The sequence below is a fragment of the Equus asinus genome, chromosome 4, assembly GCF_041296235.1.
Source record: "Equus asinus isolate D_3611 breed Donkey chromosome 4, EquAss-T2T_v2, whole genome shotgun sequence".
Lineage (NCBI taxonomy): Eukaryota > Metazoa > Chordata > Mammalia > Perissodactyla > Equidae > Equus > Equus asinus.
In genome coordinates, this window is record NC_091793.1 from 23,407,398 (window position 1) to 23,424,391 (window position 16,994).

Below are 16,994 nucleotides of genomic sequence, written 5' to 3' on the forward strand. Positions count from 1 at the left end.
GCAGTGACTGGGTCTTATTTGGTAGTTACCGAGCCTCCTACCGTGTCCTGAGCTCTCTGCTTGGTCCAGGGGACCCCGGGGAGGAAGACGTCACTAGCACTTAGGAGGTGTGCATTGAGGAAGTGAACGGAAGCGCAGGAAGGGGCAGGGCCTGGGGAGTTGGGGGCCCCCCCTTCCACCCCCCACACACAGGAGGCTGGTCCAGGGAGAGCAGAGGCAGCTGCCTTTATTGGGGGCCATGGGCTGGCTGGCTTCACTCAAAGGCCACACACTTGATCTTGAAGTCACCGTTGGCCGACAGGTAGTTGACGGCCTCCAGGTTGAGGCGGTTGGGGAACTTGAACGAGTAGCCATCCGGCAGCGTGATGGTCAGGTCTGCCTTGTCGAAGGAGATGCACACCTGGCGGGGGAGGGGCAGTGAGAGCGTGGACCCCCGCAGCAGGAACCTCAGCCCCGCAGCCACGGCCACAGCTGCAGGTCCCAGGTCCTCCAAGCCCTGTCCTCACGCAGCCTTGACCACAGCCCCGCTTCGTGGGTGAGGCTGCTGAGATTGGGAGAGGGGACGACGCTCACACAGCAGGTGATGGGAGAGACCGGAGGGGAGATGGGGGGAGGAAGAACAGGCTGGGGAGGGAGGGCAGGCTGGGACATAGGTCTCCAGCCACCAAACCCAGCTCCACCCCAGCCCACCCAGCACCCTGCCCCTGGCCCCCAGTCCCCAGCCCACCTCCATGACACTTCCAGGCTGGAAGGGGAAGGCCGACTCCCGTTGCTCGGTCCCCCAGGCCCCGCCATCCTTGCTGTTGCACACAATGGTGTTGGCGTCCCCGTGCATGTTGAAGCGAGGGTTGAAGTGCAGGCACAGGTTGTCGCTGTCTTTGCCCAGGTTCAGCACAAAGCTGGGGGCAACAGGTGGGAGTGAGGCCTCCTCCACCAGCTGCAGCCCCTCCGTCTGCGCCGCTCAGTACCCCACTAAGGTATCTAGCTGGGAGAACTCACTGAGGGGGAGGCAGGAACCTGGATTCCAGTTCTGGCTCTGCCGCCTCCTTGCTGTGTGACCTTAAGCAAGTCCCTGTCCCTCTCTGGGTCTCACTTTCCTCATGTGCACAATGGGGGCTGCACAGCTGCCTGCTGGGCTGACAGCCAAGACTCTCACGAACATTAGTTTGTGTCCCAGCCTCTTCGGTCAAGGTCGGAGACACCCTCCACATGGTGCCCTCTGGGAGGGCAAGTGTCCTGTCTGTCCTGTATATCTCTCTACCCCTGGTGCCCAGCATGATTCACGACACACAGTAGGTGCTCAATAACTGTGAGGCAGCGGATGAACAAATAATTATCACAACAATACACTTGCCAAGTGTAGATAATGGCAACACCTACCTCTGAGGGCTTCGTAAGAGTCATATGAACAGTGCACACGATGTGTGCGGCTCTTTATCGCGTCAGCTGGTCATCAGCACTGTCATTGAGAGATCCAGCATCTCACTTCCTCCACACAACCACCTCCCCCCTCCATTAACTGATTAACAAACTGACGCTCAGGGCGGTAGGTTGACTGGTCCAAGGTCACATGGATGCTGGCTGAATGAATGATGGGCGAAGGAAGGACGAAGGAATGAAAGGGTGAGTGAGTGAGGAACTCGGGAAAGAGGAACCTGAGAGGAGAGCAGTGGGGGTGACACCCTCCCATCCCCCTCTCCCCGCCCCCCTGTAGCCTCAGGTCCCGCCCAGAACGGGGGCGGGGGAGGGCGAGCCAAGGTGGATGAGGCCGCAGCTGGTTTGGTTTAAGAGGCTCCAGCAGGGAGGGAAGGGGGTAAGAATGGTGGGGGCTTCCAGACCTCGCGGAGGAAGTGACTCATCCAGACAACGCAGCCTCAGCGGCCGCCGGCCTTAACCCCTTCCGAGCCCGGGGATGCAGCGGGCCTGGCCGGCCACGCCCATACCAGATGCCGGGCTGGACCCTCGGCTCCGAGCCCCCGCCGCCCGCCTTCGCCCCCTCACCTCTTGGCGTCGGGGGCCACTTCGCCCCGCACTCGGAGGCACTCCCCGGGTTTGAGATTCAGGTTGCTGGCGACCAGACCCTGCGCAGACAAGACGCCGCCCAGCCGGGTTGGAGGACGCAGTGTCCGGGGTGGGGTAGGGTGGGGTCGTCCCCACCCTGGACCCTCCCACCAGGCCAACGGGCAGCCTGGGGAACCGGGTGCAAGTTCTAGCCTCTCTTTCTCTGTGTGGCCCTGGGCAAGTCCCTACTCCCAACCCATCAGTTTCCTGTCGGTAAGACAACTGAGGTTCTAGAAGCCAAGATCTAGAAGTTTCTGCGGTTCAGCTTGGGGATTTTGGATTCAGAGTGGCCTGGAAGGTGGGGTGCTATATACCCCACGGCCTCATTTGATAGATGGAGAGAACCACATTCTGGGTGGGTCACACTGCGAGTTGGTGGCAAAGGGAAGTGAACAGAGGAGTCTGCCTGGCTGCTGGGGAGGAAGCGGCCTGGGGCTGGGAGATCTCCCACCAGCCCCTTCCAGGCCCCCTCTACAGAGAGGTGCAGGGGCTGGAGAGGAGGCCCCTAAGGAGCTCCGCCAGGCCCCTCTGCAGAAGGGAGAGCAGCCAAGGGCAGGAGTCTGCAGCCTGGTTGGCTCCGGGTTAACAAGATGGAGCGCAGAGCTTAACCGGTGTGAGGGGTTCCTTCTGCCAGAAATTTGAACCCTTCCCCTCAGGGCCTGGAAGATTCTTGCCTCCTTCTCTCTCCCTTTGCACCTCGCCTCCAGCCTGGGAGTGGGTGGTGGGGAATTCCCCCAGCCCCGCCTGACCAGCCTTGGCAGAACCACCCTGCAGCCACTAACCCAGGCAGGCGCTGTCCCAGATCTTGGCGACTTTTCAGAGCTCTCTAGAGCAGAGGGTGACTCTGCCCTGGCCCAGTGACTGGGGACAGCTGCAGGGGGGAGGGGACAGGAGGCTCTTTGGGGTAGAGAAGGAGGGGGAAGGGACAGTGGTCTGGGAGTCATCAAAGCGCCCCCCCCCCCTTGGCCACACCCTTCCCACTCCCATTTCTCAGCTGCAGAATGTCAGACCTGGGCAGGAAAAAACTGTGCTGCTGTCTGACCTAGAGCAATCCAGAAAACTGTTAAGCCAGAGAAGGCCTTGGGGGACCATGGCGCCCACCCCCATTTTACAGACGGGGCCACTGGGCCCAAAAGAGAGAAGGTACTTGCTCAGGGCCACACTGTAGGGACTAGAACCCAGATCCTGATCTGCCCCCACTCTCCCCTAGCTGTCTGTCGCCACGCCACCCATGGGCCTTGGGGCGGGGTCCCCACACTCACACAAGCCATGACTGAGGCACAGGAGGATGTTCCTGAGGACCGCGGCACCAGCTGTCGGAAGACTCCACCCGAGAGATGGGTCCTGGGCGGCTCCCACCCTTTTAACTGGCCCAGACCCCAGTGGGTCCCGCCCCCTGGAAGCTCGGCCAATTGTAAGTCAGGACAGGGATGGAGGCCACTGGAGGCGGAGACAATGGACTTTTGAAGCAAGTTCTGGAGCAGAGGTGACCAATCAAAGTGGAGACCCCCCTCCCCCATTCCTTCTAGCCACTCCCCCAGGGTCCAGGCTCCACCTCCCATTCTCCTTCATCCCTCCCTACCCCCCCAAAAATTGCACTGTGGTGGGGACTCGGGGAAGCCAATGGAAAATAGTTTGAGGATGAGCTAGGCCCAGAAGTTGGCGGGAAAGGGGCCTAGGGCCAGCAGGCTGAGCCCAGGGGGCACTCAGAGAAGATCGCTAAGGGGGTGCAGGGTGCATCAGGGAATTCGAGCTGGGCATCCTGAAGCTGCCCCTGGCTGGGGACCAGGGCGTGGCCTGCTCCAGGGACCTCTGCAGAGGCCCAGGACCCATTGACCATAAGGCCCTGGCCCCACCCGGGCCTCTCCTGGAAGCAGGGATTGTGGCTGTCGCAGTGCTCCTCACAGAGCTACAGAAAGGCTGGGCCGGTGCCAGGCCTGAGGCGGCGGCGGGCTCAAGGCTGAGGCCTCAGCCCTCCTGAGAGGTCTTCTGGGGATTCAGCCCCTGCCTGACAGCCGCTGGCCTGTCTGAGAGGGTCTGGCTGGGAGGGGGCCCAGGGTGGGCCAGGCCAGGAGGGGTTGGGGGTCCTGCTCTGTGCAGCCCCGCCCACTCTCCTCACAGCTCTCTCTCCCAGGCCAGGCCTTTCCTTTCCCTCTCCAGTTAGCAGATATTTTACTGAGCACCTACCATGTGTCCTGGCCCTGAGCTGGCCTCACAGGATTCCAGGATGAACTCCTCCCAGTCCCTGCTCAGGCAGCCCACTGCTGGGGGCAGAATCTGGCCATGAACACAATCAAGACCTAGCGTGATGTGGGCTCTAAGGGACGTCATGAGCAAGCGCCATGGTGGGATGAGACTGTCCAGAACGCGAGAAGGTGGGTCTTGAAGGATGGGCAAAGAAGGAGGGACTGGCATTCCAGCACAGGCAAATGCTCAGAAATAAGAAAGCACAGGTCTGGGGACTGTGAACCTCTGGGCGTGGCTGGAGTTCAGGGTGTGCTGGGGACAGATGGGGCATGAGGCTGGGAGGCCAACAGTACCTGGATCATGAAGGGCCTCACTGAGGGGCTTGGACATTGTTTTATCTGAGGGTGCTGGGGAGCCACAGAAGGTTATAGGGAGAGTGAGTATCAAGGCCAGATTTGGGCTGCAGGGAAGATAAATGTAGCAACAGAGTTGAGAGTGGGTCGGAGGGCTGCTCCCCTCACACCTAGGAATCAGGTAGAGAGAGGGGTGTGGGGAGCACTGGGTGAGGTGAGGGCCTTGCTAGGGGAGTTGTCAATGGGACCTCCTTCTCCAATCACCGGCCCCCTTCTGAAATTGCCAGCATGGAAGGGGGAGGAAGGTGCGGACCAGGAGTGACTCACATCTGGAGGCCAGGCCAGCAAACCCACCCTGCCCTACGCTGCCCCCGAGCCCACCTTCCTCCAGATGGCTGAAGCCCACCCTGGCAGAGGAAGCGTGACGGTGCATGGGGCTGTGGGAAGACCCAGAGAGGAGGCCGGGCTGCACCCCACGAGCCCCTCACCCCTCCTCCCAGCCCAGGCGGCCGCCTCAGAAACCAAGCACAGCAGCTTCACTTTTTCCCCCAGGGCCTCGCCAAAACCTCAGCCTGGGGAGGGGTGGGCGGGGCCAGCTCCACCACCTTTCCTCTGCTTCCCTCCCGGGCCCAGACACCCCTCGCCAGACGGAGGAGCCCTGCCCGGAGGCCAGAGCTGCTTCAGGCACAGTCCTCGCCCGCCTGCCATCAGGAAGCCTGGCTGGCTGGGCTCTCGGGGCCCCAAGAGCGGCTTCTCCTGACCTGGAAGATGGCCCAGCACCAGGAAGTGTGTGCTGTTGGACGAGGGGCTGCTTTCTTCTCCTCCAGGGTCAGGCCAGCCGAGGGCTGGTAGAGAGGCAGCGTGGCATTGTGAACAGGCCCCTAGGGGAGTCTGGGGACTTGGATTCTGGTCTGAGCCCTGCTGCACTCTCCCCAGGGCATCCTGGCAAGTTGCTTCTCCAGGCTTGCCTCAGCCTCCCCATCTGTAAATGCGGGAGGTGAGACCCTGCTCTCCCACACAAGGTTAGTAAAGGATGGCACTCGGGTCTGTGATCCTAAGCACATGATTGGTTTTTTTCATGGTCTCAGAAGGTTTTAGCCTCCTCTTGTCTGTTTTCCCAGGCCGAGTTTACCTTCCTGGGGTCAACACTGCTGGGAGGTCTCCCCCCACCCTCCTCTCCTCCCCAACAGCCCCCTCCTGCCTGGGCTGCGGTGGGGAGTCTCTCCGGAATCCAGTGTCCCCTGTAACAAGGCCTGTGGTTTTCCGGGGGGAGGCAGGGACAAGGTGTCCTGCATGCCCACCCCCGCCCCATCCTCAGGGCCTCCAGGGGTGGTGCCCTCTTATCTGCCAGGCCTGTGCCCGGCGCCTTGCTTTCATGCGCTATCTCCTTTCTTCTTCACCTCCCTGCTGCTTCGTGTCTGCCAGCTGGGTTGAACTCTGTGCAGGGAAGCTGCTCTGGGCCGTGAAACGAAGCCGCTGTCAGAATCGGGAGAAGAGAGGCAAGTCCTGATTTGGGGGCTGCCTGGCTGTGGCTGTGGCCAAGCTCCTTGACCTCTCTGAACCGTTCCCAGGCCTGGCGAGTGGGAGCGTTACCCATTCGCCGGCTGACGAGAGGATTCCAGGAGTGGCATGTGAGGGACTCAACTTTAGTGCTCTCTCCTGCACCCCCCAACCGGGGCCGAGGCCCCCACCCTGGAGACTTTCCTCCCCCTCTCTGCCTGCAGCAGAGGCAGCCAGCTCTCTGGAATTCCTCCATCCTACAGGCTGGACCTTGGCTGCTGCCGTGAGAAATGAGCTCAGCAACTTTGGACGGGGATCCAGGCCCGTGCAGCCCTTCTCCGCCTGCCTCCTCCCCCGCTGCCCGTTCTGGCCCTTTCTCTGTGAAGGCTGCGCCTCCTCCAGCTGGAAGCGGTGGGGAGGGCTGCCAGGCCCACGCGGATACCGTCCACAGCCCCCGGCCCCCAGCCAACCTGGCTGGCCCGGCCTGGGCAGGTGGGGGTGATCAGCGCCAGCTCCAGAGTCCCAGAAATCGGAGCAGGGAGGGACCCTCGGCATACCACGCCTGACCTCCTCCTCGGATGATGCGAAAACCACCAGCAAGAGAGGCTACTTGACCAAGGCCACACAGGGAGCTGGGGCTGAAGTCCTTTCACCTGCTAAGCCAAAGAGAGAACACTGTGGCCCTGGGGTACCGGGACCTCAGAAATGATCTCTTTGGGATCTTGCTCCATGAAGGGTAGGAAGGACTAGTGGGGAGGTGCCCCCAGCTTCAGGCACTTTTCCAGCTGGTTTGTGCGGGAGCCGACCCTCACTTACCTGCTTGTTCATTCTCACCTCTCTGCCTCCTCCTCACACACAGTGGACCTCTGTCACTCTCGCCCCCCGCCTGGTCTCTGCCCCCTGCCTGTGGGGATCTGCTCCTCCTCTCACGTGAGGTCTGGGTGGTCCAGCCCGTCTCAGTCATGAGCCCTCCAGGGCTCGGGCAGGAGCGCTTTCTGCTTTTTTTTTTTTTTAATGTCTTCTTTTAAAATAATTATAGACTCACAGGAATATAAGAGCTTTTCAAGAGCTTAGAAAATATTTGAGACCTGGAGAAACAATGTATTGGATCCAAAATACTAAAACAGCAGAGCTGAAATTAATCAGTGTTTACTGCCCTGAAATGAAAACTCCCCGGTCATAAACACTGTGTTACATTTGGAAACAATTTGGTAGGCTGAATTTTCTTACTTCAAAGATGTGCCCAAGTATTCCTAGAGGCTGGTCACCCCTCAGTGAGATCCCCACAGCTAAATAACGTCTACTTTGAAAAATGTGGAGCAAAAAAACCCACCCCTATATATATATATATTGAAGGTGGGCTTTGGGTGCATTTTAGTGTTTTCTATCCTGCGTCTGGGGTCTGTGTATCAGCAGAGTTTTTGGCTACAAGGAATAGAAAAATCAACAGAAATTGCTTTAAAATTAAGGAAAATTTTCACATAACAAGAAGTCTGGAGCTAAGAGTTTCCGTGGCAGGTTAGCTCAGTGGCTGGGTGAAATCATCGAAGGGCCGGGTCTGTCTGATCGTGGGTGGTGGCGGGGAGGCGGTCCTTGCTCTTCTGCACGGCCACATCCACGATTAGCCCTTGCTCTTAGGCAGACGAGCTAGAGGATTTGGGATGAACTTTCTTTACATCTGCACTGTACTCTCGTGTGGATCAGTTTAAACACGTAGGGGCTGGCCTGGTGGCATAGTGGATAAGTTTGTGCGTTCTGCTTTCGCAGCCTGGGGTTCACAGGTTCAGATCCTGGGCACGGACCTACACACTGCTCATTAAGCCATCCTGTCATGGTGTCCCATATATAAAATAAGGGAAGATTGGCATGGATGTTAGCTCAGGGACAATCTTCCTCACCCAAAAAAAAAAAAAGTTAAAATATATAAAGGGCAATTAAGCAGACTGGCAAATATTAACAACTGGGACTCCAGATGACGGGCATATGGGTGTTCATTGTGCCATTCTTGCACTTTTTCTGTTGGTTTGGAATGTTTATAAATTAAAAGTTTAAAAGGGGAGTGTGACATAATAAGAAATGTATATTTGGTTTCTGACCCCAGTTCCTGACCCAGAACTCCTAAAACGCTTGTAATTTCCTGAGTTACAGGGGTGCTAGGAGCATCTTTTGTTCTAATATTTGGCCTCTGACCCCAGTTCCTGACCCCGGGCTCCCGATCCCCTGTAACTTCCTGGGCGATGGGAGGGTCTTTTGTTCTAATGAGGTAGCTCTTGGTGGGCTCCTGGACGGTTTCATGACGTGGGCTGGTCACCAGAGACCGAGGCACGACTGGAAGGTTAGAACCTTTGGCCCCGCACCCCATCCCCCCGGGAGGGACGAGGGGCTGGAGATGGAGTTCCTGATCGCTCATGCCCCGACCCTGAAGCTTCCACAAAAGCCCCTGGACCACAGGTTTGGGGAGGCCTCTGGGCTGCGAACACATCTGCCTGCAGGGAGGGTGGCGCACCCAACGCCATGGGGACAGAAGCTCCTGCCCTGGGGACCCTTCTGGACCTCACCCTCTGCATCTCTTCACCTGGCTGCTCATCTGTATCCTTCATCACATCCTTTATAATAAATTGGTAAACCTAAGTGTTTCCCTGAGTTTTTTGAGCCCTTATAGCAAATTATCGAAACTGAGAAGGGGGTTGTGGGAACCCCTGATTTATGGCCAGTTGGTCAGAAGTGCAGGTGACAACCTGGGACTTGTGACTGGCATCTGAAGTGGGGAGCAGTCTTGTGGGCCTGAGCCCCTCACCTGTGGGGTCTGTGCTGACCCCGGGGAGTGTCAGAATTGAATTAAGCTCTAGGACACCCAGTTGGTGTCTGTAGAAAACTGGAGAATTGTTGGTGTAGAAAACCCACGGAGCTGGTGTCAGTATCCTGTGGTTAGAGGACAGCTTTCCCTTTTAGTTGGTGTCAGAGAAGTGGGATTTGCTAGAATGGCCCTGGCTCATGGAAACGTGGTTTGGGAAGAGAAAGGGTGAAAGGGCTGGGGGTGAGGAAACTTTGACTCCTGGGCGGCCACGTGGTCACCCATGGTCCAGAGCAGAAGCTGTGTCACTCAGTTTCTGAAGGGAGGAGTTCCCAGTGGAACCTAGAGACGGCTGCAGTCCCCCGGAGCTGGCTTACTGGATGCATAAGGAAATGTGAAAAAAGCAAAATATATGGTCCCTTGGTCGTGGTTATTTGTAATAGCTACGATGAAATCAAGAGCGCCGGGTAGGCCCTTGATGCTGGACCAAACTCAAGACGTCAGTGAGTCTGAGCTTCAGCCACTTGCCTCAAAGCCACCCCAAAGGGCAAATGCAGGGACAACAGAAAGTACCTCTCAGGCCTGTGGTCACCAAGAGTCGTCAACATTGGGGCAAGGCAGAGCCAGGAAACTGCTGGAACCGGGGGGGTTTAGTGTGAAGGAGCTGTTTCATTTTGCGGATCGGTGCCATCAGCTTCCTGAGATCTTAACAACTGAATCCAGGTGAAGGGCATGTGGGTGCTCATTGTCCATTCTTGCATTTTTTTTTCTGTCGGGTTGAAACTCTTTTAAATTGAAAGTTGGGGGGAATAATGCCAACAAGTGCTTCCCGTCTTTCTGCTCTGCCACCTGAAGCAGAGTCACGAAGCAGAGAAATATGCTGGGTCATGCCTCATGATCACAGAATGGCTGCAACAGCTTCCACACTCAAAGCCCAGAAGAGTGAGTCCCTCGTCCATGTCCTTCTTTAAAAGTGAGGCAAACATTCCCAGAATCTCTTAGATCTCCCCCAGAAGTATGTCACAAGTCCATGGCTAAACTAATCACCGGCCAGAGGGACTCAAATAACCATTATTGGTTTAGATTCAAGCTTTAAACTACTCAAGATTCACTACCTGGGACTGGGTACCCCCCACCGTGTGCTCCCCTGAAGGAAATCCCAATTCCATCAGCGAGGAAGAAGGTGGGCAGTGGCTGCTAGGTCCAGAGTAGGGCCAGGGAGGCATCACTCCCTTCCTCTTGGGGGGCACATGACCCAGGCTGGGCTTTATGCCTGGGCACAGGTTCTGGCCAGCGAGTCTGCCTTCGGATGCTGGTCCAGTGAGAGGCACCCACTGTCTGGAAGGCGTCACAGCTGAGAGACCCCTGCAGGGTGCTGGACACGTCGGAGGGCAGCCGGTCAACTCCCCTGTGCCTCAGCCAGGTCGAGCTGAGTTCCTGTCGCTGCCACCAGTCTTGGCGAGTGCACATTCGCTCTGACCTCACGACGCAGCCAAGAAAATCCCACTGGGGAGGATTTCCCAGACCTCGAAGTGCTCCCCCCCGACCTTGCAAATAAGGAAACAGGCTGAGCAGGAAGGGGCTCATGAAAGCTCAAGGGACAAGTGACAGTAGCCTGGAACAGCCAAGGTGTCTCCCCACTCAGCATCTGTGGGCCTTTCCGGGCTGACGGTGTAACACCTGCTCCGCAGGAGGCACTGGGGATGGAGCCACGAGTGGCCCCCACCCGGAGGAGCTGGGGGTCAGCAGGGCGGACATCCACAGCAGCATCCCACGTGAGAAGGATGCCTGAAGGGGGGCACCCACAGCACCTCACCTGAGTGCCCAGACAGCGAGGACCTGTCTCCCTGAGTCTCTACAGAGGGGGCTGCCGCTGCCTGGTCAGCCAGACTAGCCCAAACACTGCCCCAGGTGACCACGCTTTCCAGACGCGCGCCCTGGTGTAAGCTAGCAGTGCGTTTCCGGTCCTCCATCCCCAAGGAGTAAAACAGGACGAGAAATACAAGCTTGCCGGCTTTCCGAAGGACTGAAACAAATAGGTATGTAAAGACTCAGCGAGGCCTAAAGCGCTACCGAGTCACGGTGTACCGCACACAGAGGACACTCTGCAACTGGGGTGCAGCATTTCACGCAGGGGAAGGCCTGTTCTGGGGACCAGGCTCCGGCAGGGGCTCCTCCTCCCACCCCGCCCCGCCCCCAGACGTGAACCCGCACACATTCCCACTCGCACTTTATTAAGTACGGGAGGACTGGTTACACAGGGGTGGAGGTGGCGGGGAAGGCCCAGCCCCCACCCCCACCATCACTGGCACACGATAATAAATAAATAAATAGCTGGGGGTAGGCACGGGGGACACGTGGCACAGCAAACTGACAGCACTGGGAGGGCCACAAAAGCCCCCCTCCTGAGCCGTGGCCACCATCAACACTGGACTGGTACTGTGATCAGGGAAGGGCGGGGCTCTCGGCTACAGAAGCCCCCAGAGCCACTGAGGGGCCCCCTGGATGGCAATCTGTGGAGGAGGGGTGTCTTCAGCACTTGGACCCTTATTTATTGACAGAATTGGACCCCTGGCTGGTCCAGTCAGACCCGGATTGTCAAGAAGCCACGGGCTCTCAGACTTCTGGATTGTTCTATTCAGGATCTAAGAGACCAATGGGTCATTATTACCTGGTGTCCTGATTGGTCTGCCCAGGATCTAGGACATGAAAGCATTATCGTCACTTCGCCTTCGGATTGGCCCGCTCGGGCTCCAGGACATCAGAGGATCATTATTACTCAGGCTCCCAGTTGGTCCACTCAAGACCCGTCAGCGCGTCTATCATTTGGCCTTCTGATTGGTCCGTTCCGGGCTCAAGACAATAAAGGCTCATGGGAACACAGACCTCTGATGAGTCAACGGGAACCCAAGGCCAGGACCCATGGCAGGTGGGGCTCTGCAGCCCCCAGGGAGGCGGTGGGGATTCAGCGCTCAGGGTTGGGGGAAATCTTCAGCAGGCACCAGGGCCCAGATTTCAAGGAGGGGAGGTCACAGGGCAGGAGTTAAGGCCCCCTGGCTGGGTCAGGCCAGGGCGAACCGGTATGGGGAGGGGGCGCAGCTGCTGGGACAGCAAAGAGCGCCCAGCCACCACTGGGAGGGGGTGTAAAACCTTCCTGGGTCCCAGCCCCACCAGGGGGCAGAAACTGGGGCCAGGGAGCGGGTGATGCTTAACGCCGCCCGAGGCCCGTGGCCTCCATCTATGGGACCAGAGTGGGGTACTGGTGGGGCTGAGGCTGCAGGTCGGGTGCGCTCAGTCCTCCAACCCCTCCATCAAGTCCGCAATGCTCTCCACATAGTAATGTGGCACGAGGTCGTGCTGGCCGGCCGCCAGGTAGGCCTCAGCCTCCTCCAGGCGGGAGACGCCGGTGAGCGTGAGCACGGTGGTCATGCCGCAGCGGTGGCCGAAGAGGATGTCTGTCTCCAGGCGGTCGCCCACCATGAGCGTGCGGGCGGGGTCCACGCTGAAGTGCTCTGTGATGCACTCGAACATGTAGGGGCTGGGCTTGCCCACCACCAGGGCCTGGCGGCCCGAGGCTGTCTCCACGGCCGCAGTCAGGCTCCCAGTGCCTGCAGGGAGATGGAGAGCCGGTCAGTGCGGGGCGGCTGGGCAGGCTTCCAGGCCCTGGAACGGGAATTCTCAGGGAGGCAGCTTGGCACGGGGTCAGATCCGATGCTGAAATGAGCCAAAAGGCCTGCTCCCCAGTCTTGGCGTGGCGGTTAAGCACAGACTCTGCACGCAGCCGCCTGCATTCAGACTCCATCTCCACCAGTCCTGGGCGGGTGACTGGACCTCTCTGGGCCTCAGTTTCCCCATCTCTAATAGGGCACTTATCTCACAGGGGTCTTGTAAGGACTGAATGAGCCACTGCGCGTAACTGGGCCTAGCTCAGTCCTGCCTGAGGTATACAATTTTACCCTGGCAGCTGTGTGTCTTCGGGCAAGCCGCTCAACCTCTCTGAGTTTCCTTGGACTCGCTGGAAAAGGGAGATCCAAGTAATACCTACCTTCAAAGAGGTGCAATGAGCATCGGAGGGGCCAGTGCTTTGGAAATGGAAAGGCACTTAACAAACAGCACTTGTGGTTATGCCACAAGAATGTGTGCTCCTGGCAGTGGAAACGGGCACCGCCCAGTGGGAACACAGCAGGCCACAGAAACGTTCGCACCTCTGACCCAGCCTGCCTCCGCTGGGAAGGTGATCACAAGAAGAGAATTCAAGCTGGAGACAGAAAGCTCCGTGCTCGAAGATGTCTGTGGCCGCAGTAACTATAATCAGCAATCAGGGGAAGGCGCCCAGGGGTTTAACAACAGGAGGACTGTGCAGAGAAGGGTTTGCCACTCTCAGCCCAGTACCACCCCGGCCCAGACAATGAGTCCACTGTGCCCGGTCCACAGGCACATCTTTGTGCCAGAATGTTCTGCCTTCACACTAATGTCCCTGAACAAAGGATGATGATAATAACCACAATTTACTAAGCATGTTGTAAAGGGCCAGGGCCGTGCTGGGTCTCACGGAAGCCCATTTTACAGATGAGAAAGCTGATGCTCAGTGACATGAAGTAACTTGTCCGGGGTTGCACAGCTTAATAGGTGACAGGTGAAAGAGCTGCATCCAGGTGGGTCTAACCCAGTCGTGTGCCGAGCCAGCTGGTACTGGCTTGGGAGTGCAGACATTTTCAGGAATTTTGTGAACTGACGGTTAAGGTCACTATTAAAAGTCAACTCATATGAACTCAGAATCACATAAACTATGTGATTTATTACAAAGGTAATAAATTCTCAAAACTCATCACTTCCTAATTGTCTTATCGTCATCTATGCTCTTGAGGTTATTGACACCTGCCAAGATGGAAATACTACACAATGGTTCAGTGACTAAACAGCGGGAGCCCGAGATGGGCCATGGCGGGGGTGTTGACACCACAGAAGCTGGCGAATGGCATAAAGCAAGGCTGCCCCACTGATCAAACATTGATCAGTACATGACTGGGCTGACCCCAGACGCTCTGGGCCTCCTGTCTCCCTTCTCACAGCGATGACCAAGGGCACAGAAGGTTAAAGCGGGTACGAACAGCAAGAATCCTCATCACCACGGCCCCCAGAGGAGAAGGAACTTCCCCAGTGTCACAAGGTCTGGGCAGGGCTGGCCAGGAGCAACAGCGCTGGGAGGTTCCCCCTGATGTCTGACTTAGAGCTTGCCTGCTTTTTTCTTGAGAACTGGGTAGAGAAGAAAACCCAGCAGCCCGTAGGTCAGAAATTCCTTGCAGGATGGGAAGGGCTCAACTGAGTCACCCCAAGGTGTCTTGCTCAGCTCAAGAACAGTCTCAGCTCTGTCAGCAGCTTCCTTTCCCACCAGGACAGAGCGGATCACTCTTGGCCCCCATGTCCCACTTCATCCGCTCAAGACATACTGAGACCCAGGCACTAGCCGGGCGCTGCGGATGGAGCCGTGCACGCGACAAAGACCCCTGCCCCGGGGCCGCGAGCATCCTCGCAGGGGAGTCTATGAACGTGACTATCCTCAGACCACCGTTATCCACTTTTCTCAACATCCTGTCATCCAGGCGGTCACGTGTTCCGCTGGTGACGCATTCCCAAGACAGCAGGCATCTCTATCTGCCAGCTCAAGTGGCTGCCATGTGGTCTAACAAGACCACACACAATTTAGGAGACCCCTGGGGCAGGGAGGGGAACTGGTGAGAGATCTGCATGATTTCAGATTTTATGCCTAACGAGGACCGTTATTAATCTCTGGCTATCACCTTCGAAGCCGCACCATTCAGTTGGGCACAAACAGGACAGCAGCGCTGTGTTTCTAAGCCTCTGCCTCCCCCTCTCGGCTGCGGGAACGACCAGCAGAGCAGGTGCAGGTGGGCACAGCCAGGCGGGCGCTGGAGACCAAAGGGGCATGCATGGGGCGGGGCCTGGGCTCCTCCGCTCCTCCACATCACCCTTCCTGGGCCCTGGGGGGCCTCTTAACCCACAGCCTCACCCTGAGCTTTGAGGCCTCCAGGGAGAAACTCACTTTTCATAGCGTGGCCCAGGGCAGGCAGGAGCCCTCACCTTGGATTTATGGGGAAACTGAGACTGAGGCGGTCACACAGCAAGCAGGTCTGCAGCCAAGCTAGGATAGGCCTAGAACTACAGATTCCCAGCCCGAAACCTGCTCCATGTTTCATGCCCTAATGCCCTGTCCTGCAAGATGCCTCCTCCAGGAAGCCTGCCCAGATCTCCTTAGCCCTAGGCCCTCCTTGCCACCCCCTCATAATACTGTGTCTACTCTTTGCTGAGTACCACCCTGCTCCCCCCAGATTTGGTATCAGTGACAGAGAGGGAGTGATGGAGATTTGTCCCTGCCCTCAGCCTACTGGCTGCAGTACTGACCTGTTCAAGCATACCCACTATTGTCAGTTAGCCTCTGCTGACATCTGTTCTTGTCTAACTTGAACCCTCCAAGATGTAGGCGCCTCCCCTTGCTTCTGTCTCCTCTACAGGTCTGAACACCCAAGATAACACCAGTGAAGAGCTCTCCGTGGAGGGCGGGGAGGCGGAAGGTGAGCCCAAGAGCCCCCATTCAGGTCCCTGTGCTCTTGAGCAGCTCATGTCCTCTCTCTCAGCCTCTGTTTCTTTAACTGAGAAATGGGACCATAACTCCCATTTCCAGAGTAATGTGGACACTAACTGAGAACAAATACAAGATGCCTCATAAAGCTCTGTAACGTGAGGGGGCTCCAGATACAACTCCATCATCTGAGCACCTACTATGTGCCCAGCACTCACCCTGATCACTCTCCCCCTGTGGCCTGTTAGCCTGTGGCCTGGCTAACATTCCCATTTTACCCCGGGGTCGGAGATGCTCGGAGCTTATGTAACAGCAAGATAACAGCGCGTGGCGCTGGAACCCGAACTCAGGTCAAACTCCATCGCTTCCTGTGCTCCCACACACCTGGCTCCCACCTGCCCCTGGGAACGGTGTTCCAACACTCCCACAGGAGAACCACCCTGGCAGACTTTGTCCCCAACTCTGCGACCTCACCCTGACGGTGGGTGGGACAAAATGACAGGAATCCTTGAGGCTGGTTCAGGAAGGCCTAGGCTGGGAGTCAGGGACCTGCAACCCCCTGAGCCACAATGGGCCTCTGTGTCCCCATCTGTCAAACGGAGGACTCCACTGCTGCCCCTCCCAGGGTGGCAGCTGGAAGAATTACCAGACGTGGACACGAAAGCACTCGGGGTTCTTGCTGGCTGGGGGCCGCCCGCGCATCCCTCCTGTTCCCCACCTGTCACCTGGAGACGCCCCTTCCACGCCCCTCACCCGCAAGCGCGGAGGTGAAAGCGCAGGTCGCTCTCCCACCTCAGTTTCCCCGCCAGCCCCCGCGCTCACCGGGGGTCCGGCTGCCGTCGCTGAGCGGGTGCCACGGGTCGCGGTCGGTGGCCACCAGCAGGCAGTCGGGGTCGCGCAGGTGCGCGCACGCCTCGCTCAGCTTGGCGAAGGAGAAGTGCTCGTCGTAGCCCACGAGCACGGCGCGCACGCGCGGGGCCGCGCCCGGGTCCTCGCCGGGGTCCCCGGCCAGGCGCAGCCCGGCGGCGCGCAGCTCGGCGCGCAGCCCCTCGCCGCCCAGCACGAACACGGCGCCCGGCGCGCCCGGCGGCCCGAGCAGGTGCTGGCGCAGCAGGCGCGCGGCGCACAGCGCGGAGCTGAAGAGCTGCTCGGCGCGCAGCCCCCCGAAGCCGAGGCGCGCGAAGCGGAGGGCGAGCTCGGGCCGCGCGCGCCGGCTGTTGTTGCTCACGAACAGGGCCGCCTTGCCGGCCCGCGCCAGCCGCTGCAGCAGCTCCGGGGCGCCCGGCACGGCGCGCTCGCCGTTCCACAGCACCCCGTCGCAGTCGAACAGGACGCCCTGCGCCCGGCCCAGCACGTCGCGCACGGCCGCGCCGCGCAGCCGCTCGCAGCGCGCCATGCAGCCGGCTGGCTGCCCGCACGCCCCGCCGCGCCGCTCTCCCTCCGCGGGCACCGCGCGCCCACCACGCCGCCGGCGCGTCCCCGCACCTGCCAATCGGCG

General features: G+C 58.7%; 2 protein-coding genes and 1 long non-coding RNA gene across 3 annotated transcripts; 1 reads left to right on the forward strand and 2 right to left on the reverse strand.

Moving 5' to 3' along the window:
- Positions 1 to 200: 200 nt before the first annotated feature.
- LGALS1 (galectin 1) lies at positions 201 to 3,455 on the reverse strand. The gene is made up of 4 exons (XM_014851246.3): positions 3,324 to 3,455; positions 2,002 to 2,081; positions 728 to 899; positions 201 to 400 (listed from the first exon to the last, which is right to left on the reverse strand). The coding sequence occupies exons 1-4, from the start codon at positions 3,330 to 3,332 to the stop codon at positions 254 to 256; spliced, it is 408 nt and encodes a 135-aa protein (XP_014706732.2). The 5' UTR covers positions 3,333 to 3,455; the 3' UTR covers positions 201 to 253.
- Positions 3,456 to 3,641: 186 nt separating this feature from the next.
- Positions 3,642 to 8,001, forward strand: LOC106837597 (uncharacterized). The gene is made up of 3 exons (XR_001399673.3): positions 3,642 to 4,436; positions 4,889 to 5,623; positions 5,723 to 8,001. It is a non-coding gene; the product is annotated as an uncharacterized lncRNA (long non-coding RNA).
- A 3,107-nt stretch (positions 8,002 to 11,108) lies between these two features.
- Positions 11,109 to 16,988, reverse strand: PDXP (pyridoxal phosphatase). Its single transcript, XM_044780000.2, has 2 exons — positions 16,319 to 16,988; positions 11,109 to 12,503 (listed from the first exon to the last, which is right to left on the reverse strand). The coding sequence occupies exons 1-2, from the start codon at positions 16,890 to 16,892 to the stop codon at positions 12,187 to 12,189; spliced, it is 891 nt and encodes a 296-aa protein (XP_044635935.2). The 5' UTR covers positions 16,893 to 16,988; the 3' UTR covers positions 11,109 to 12,186.
- Between the last annotated feature and the right edge of the window lie 6 nt (positions 16,989 to 16,994).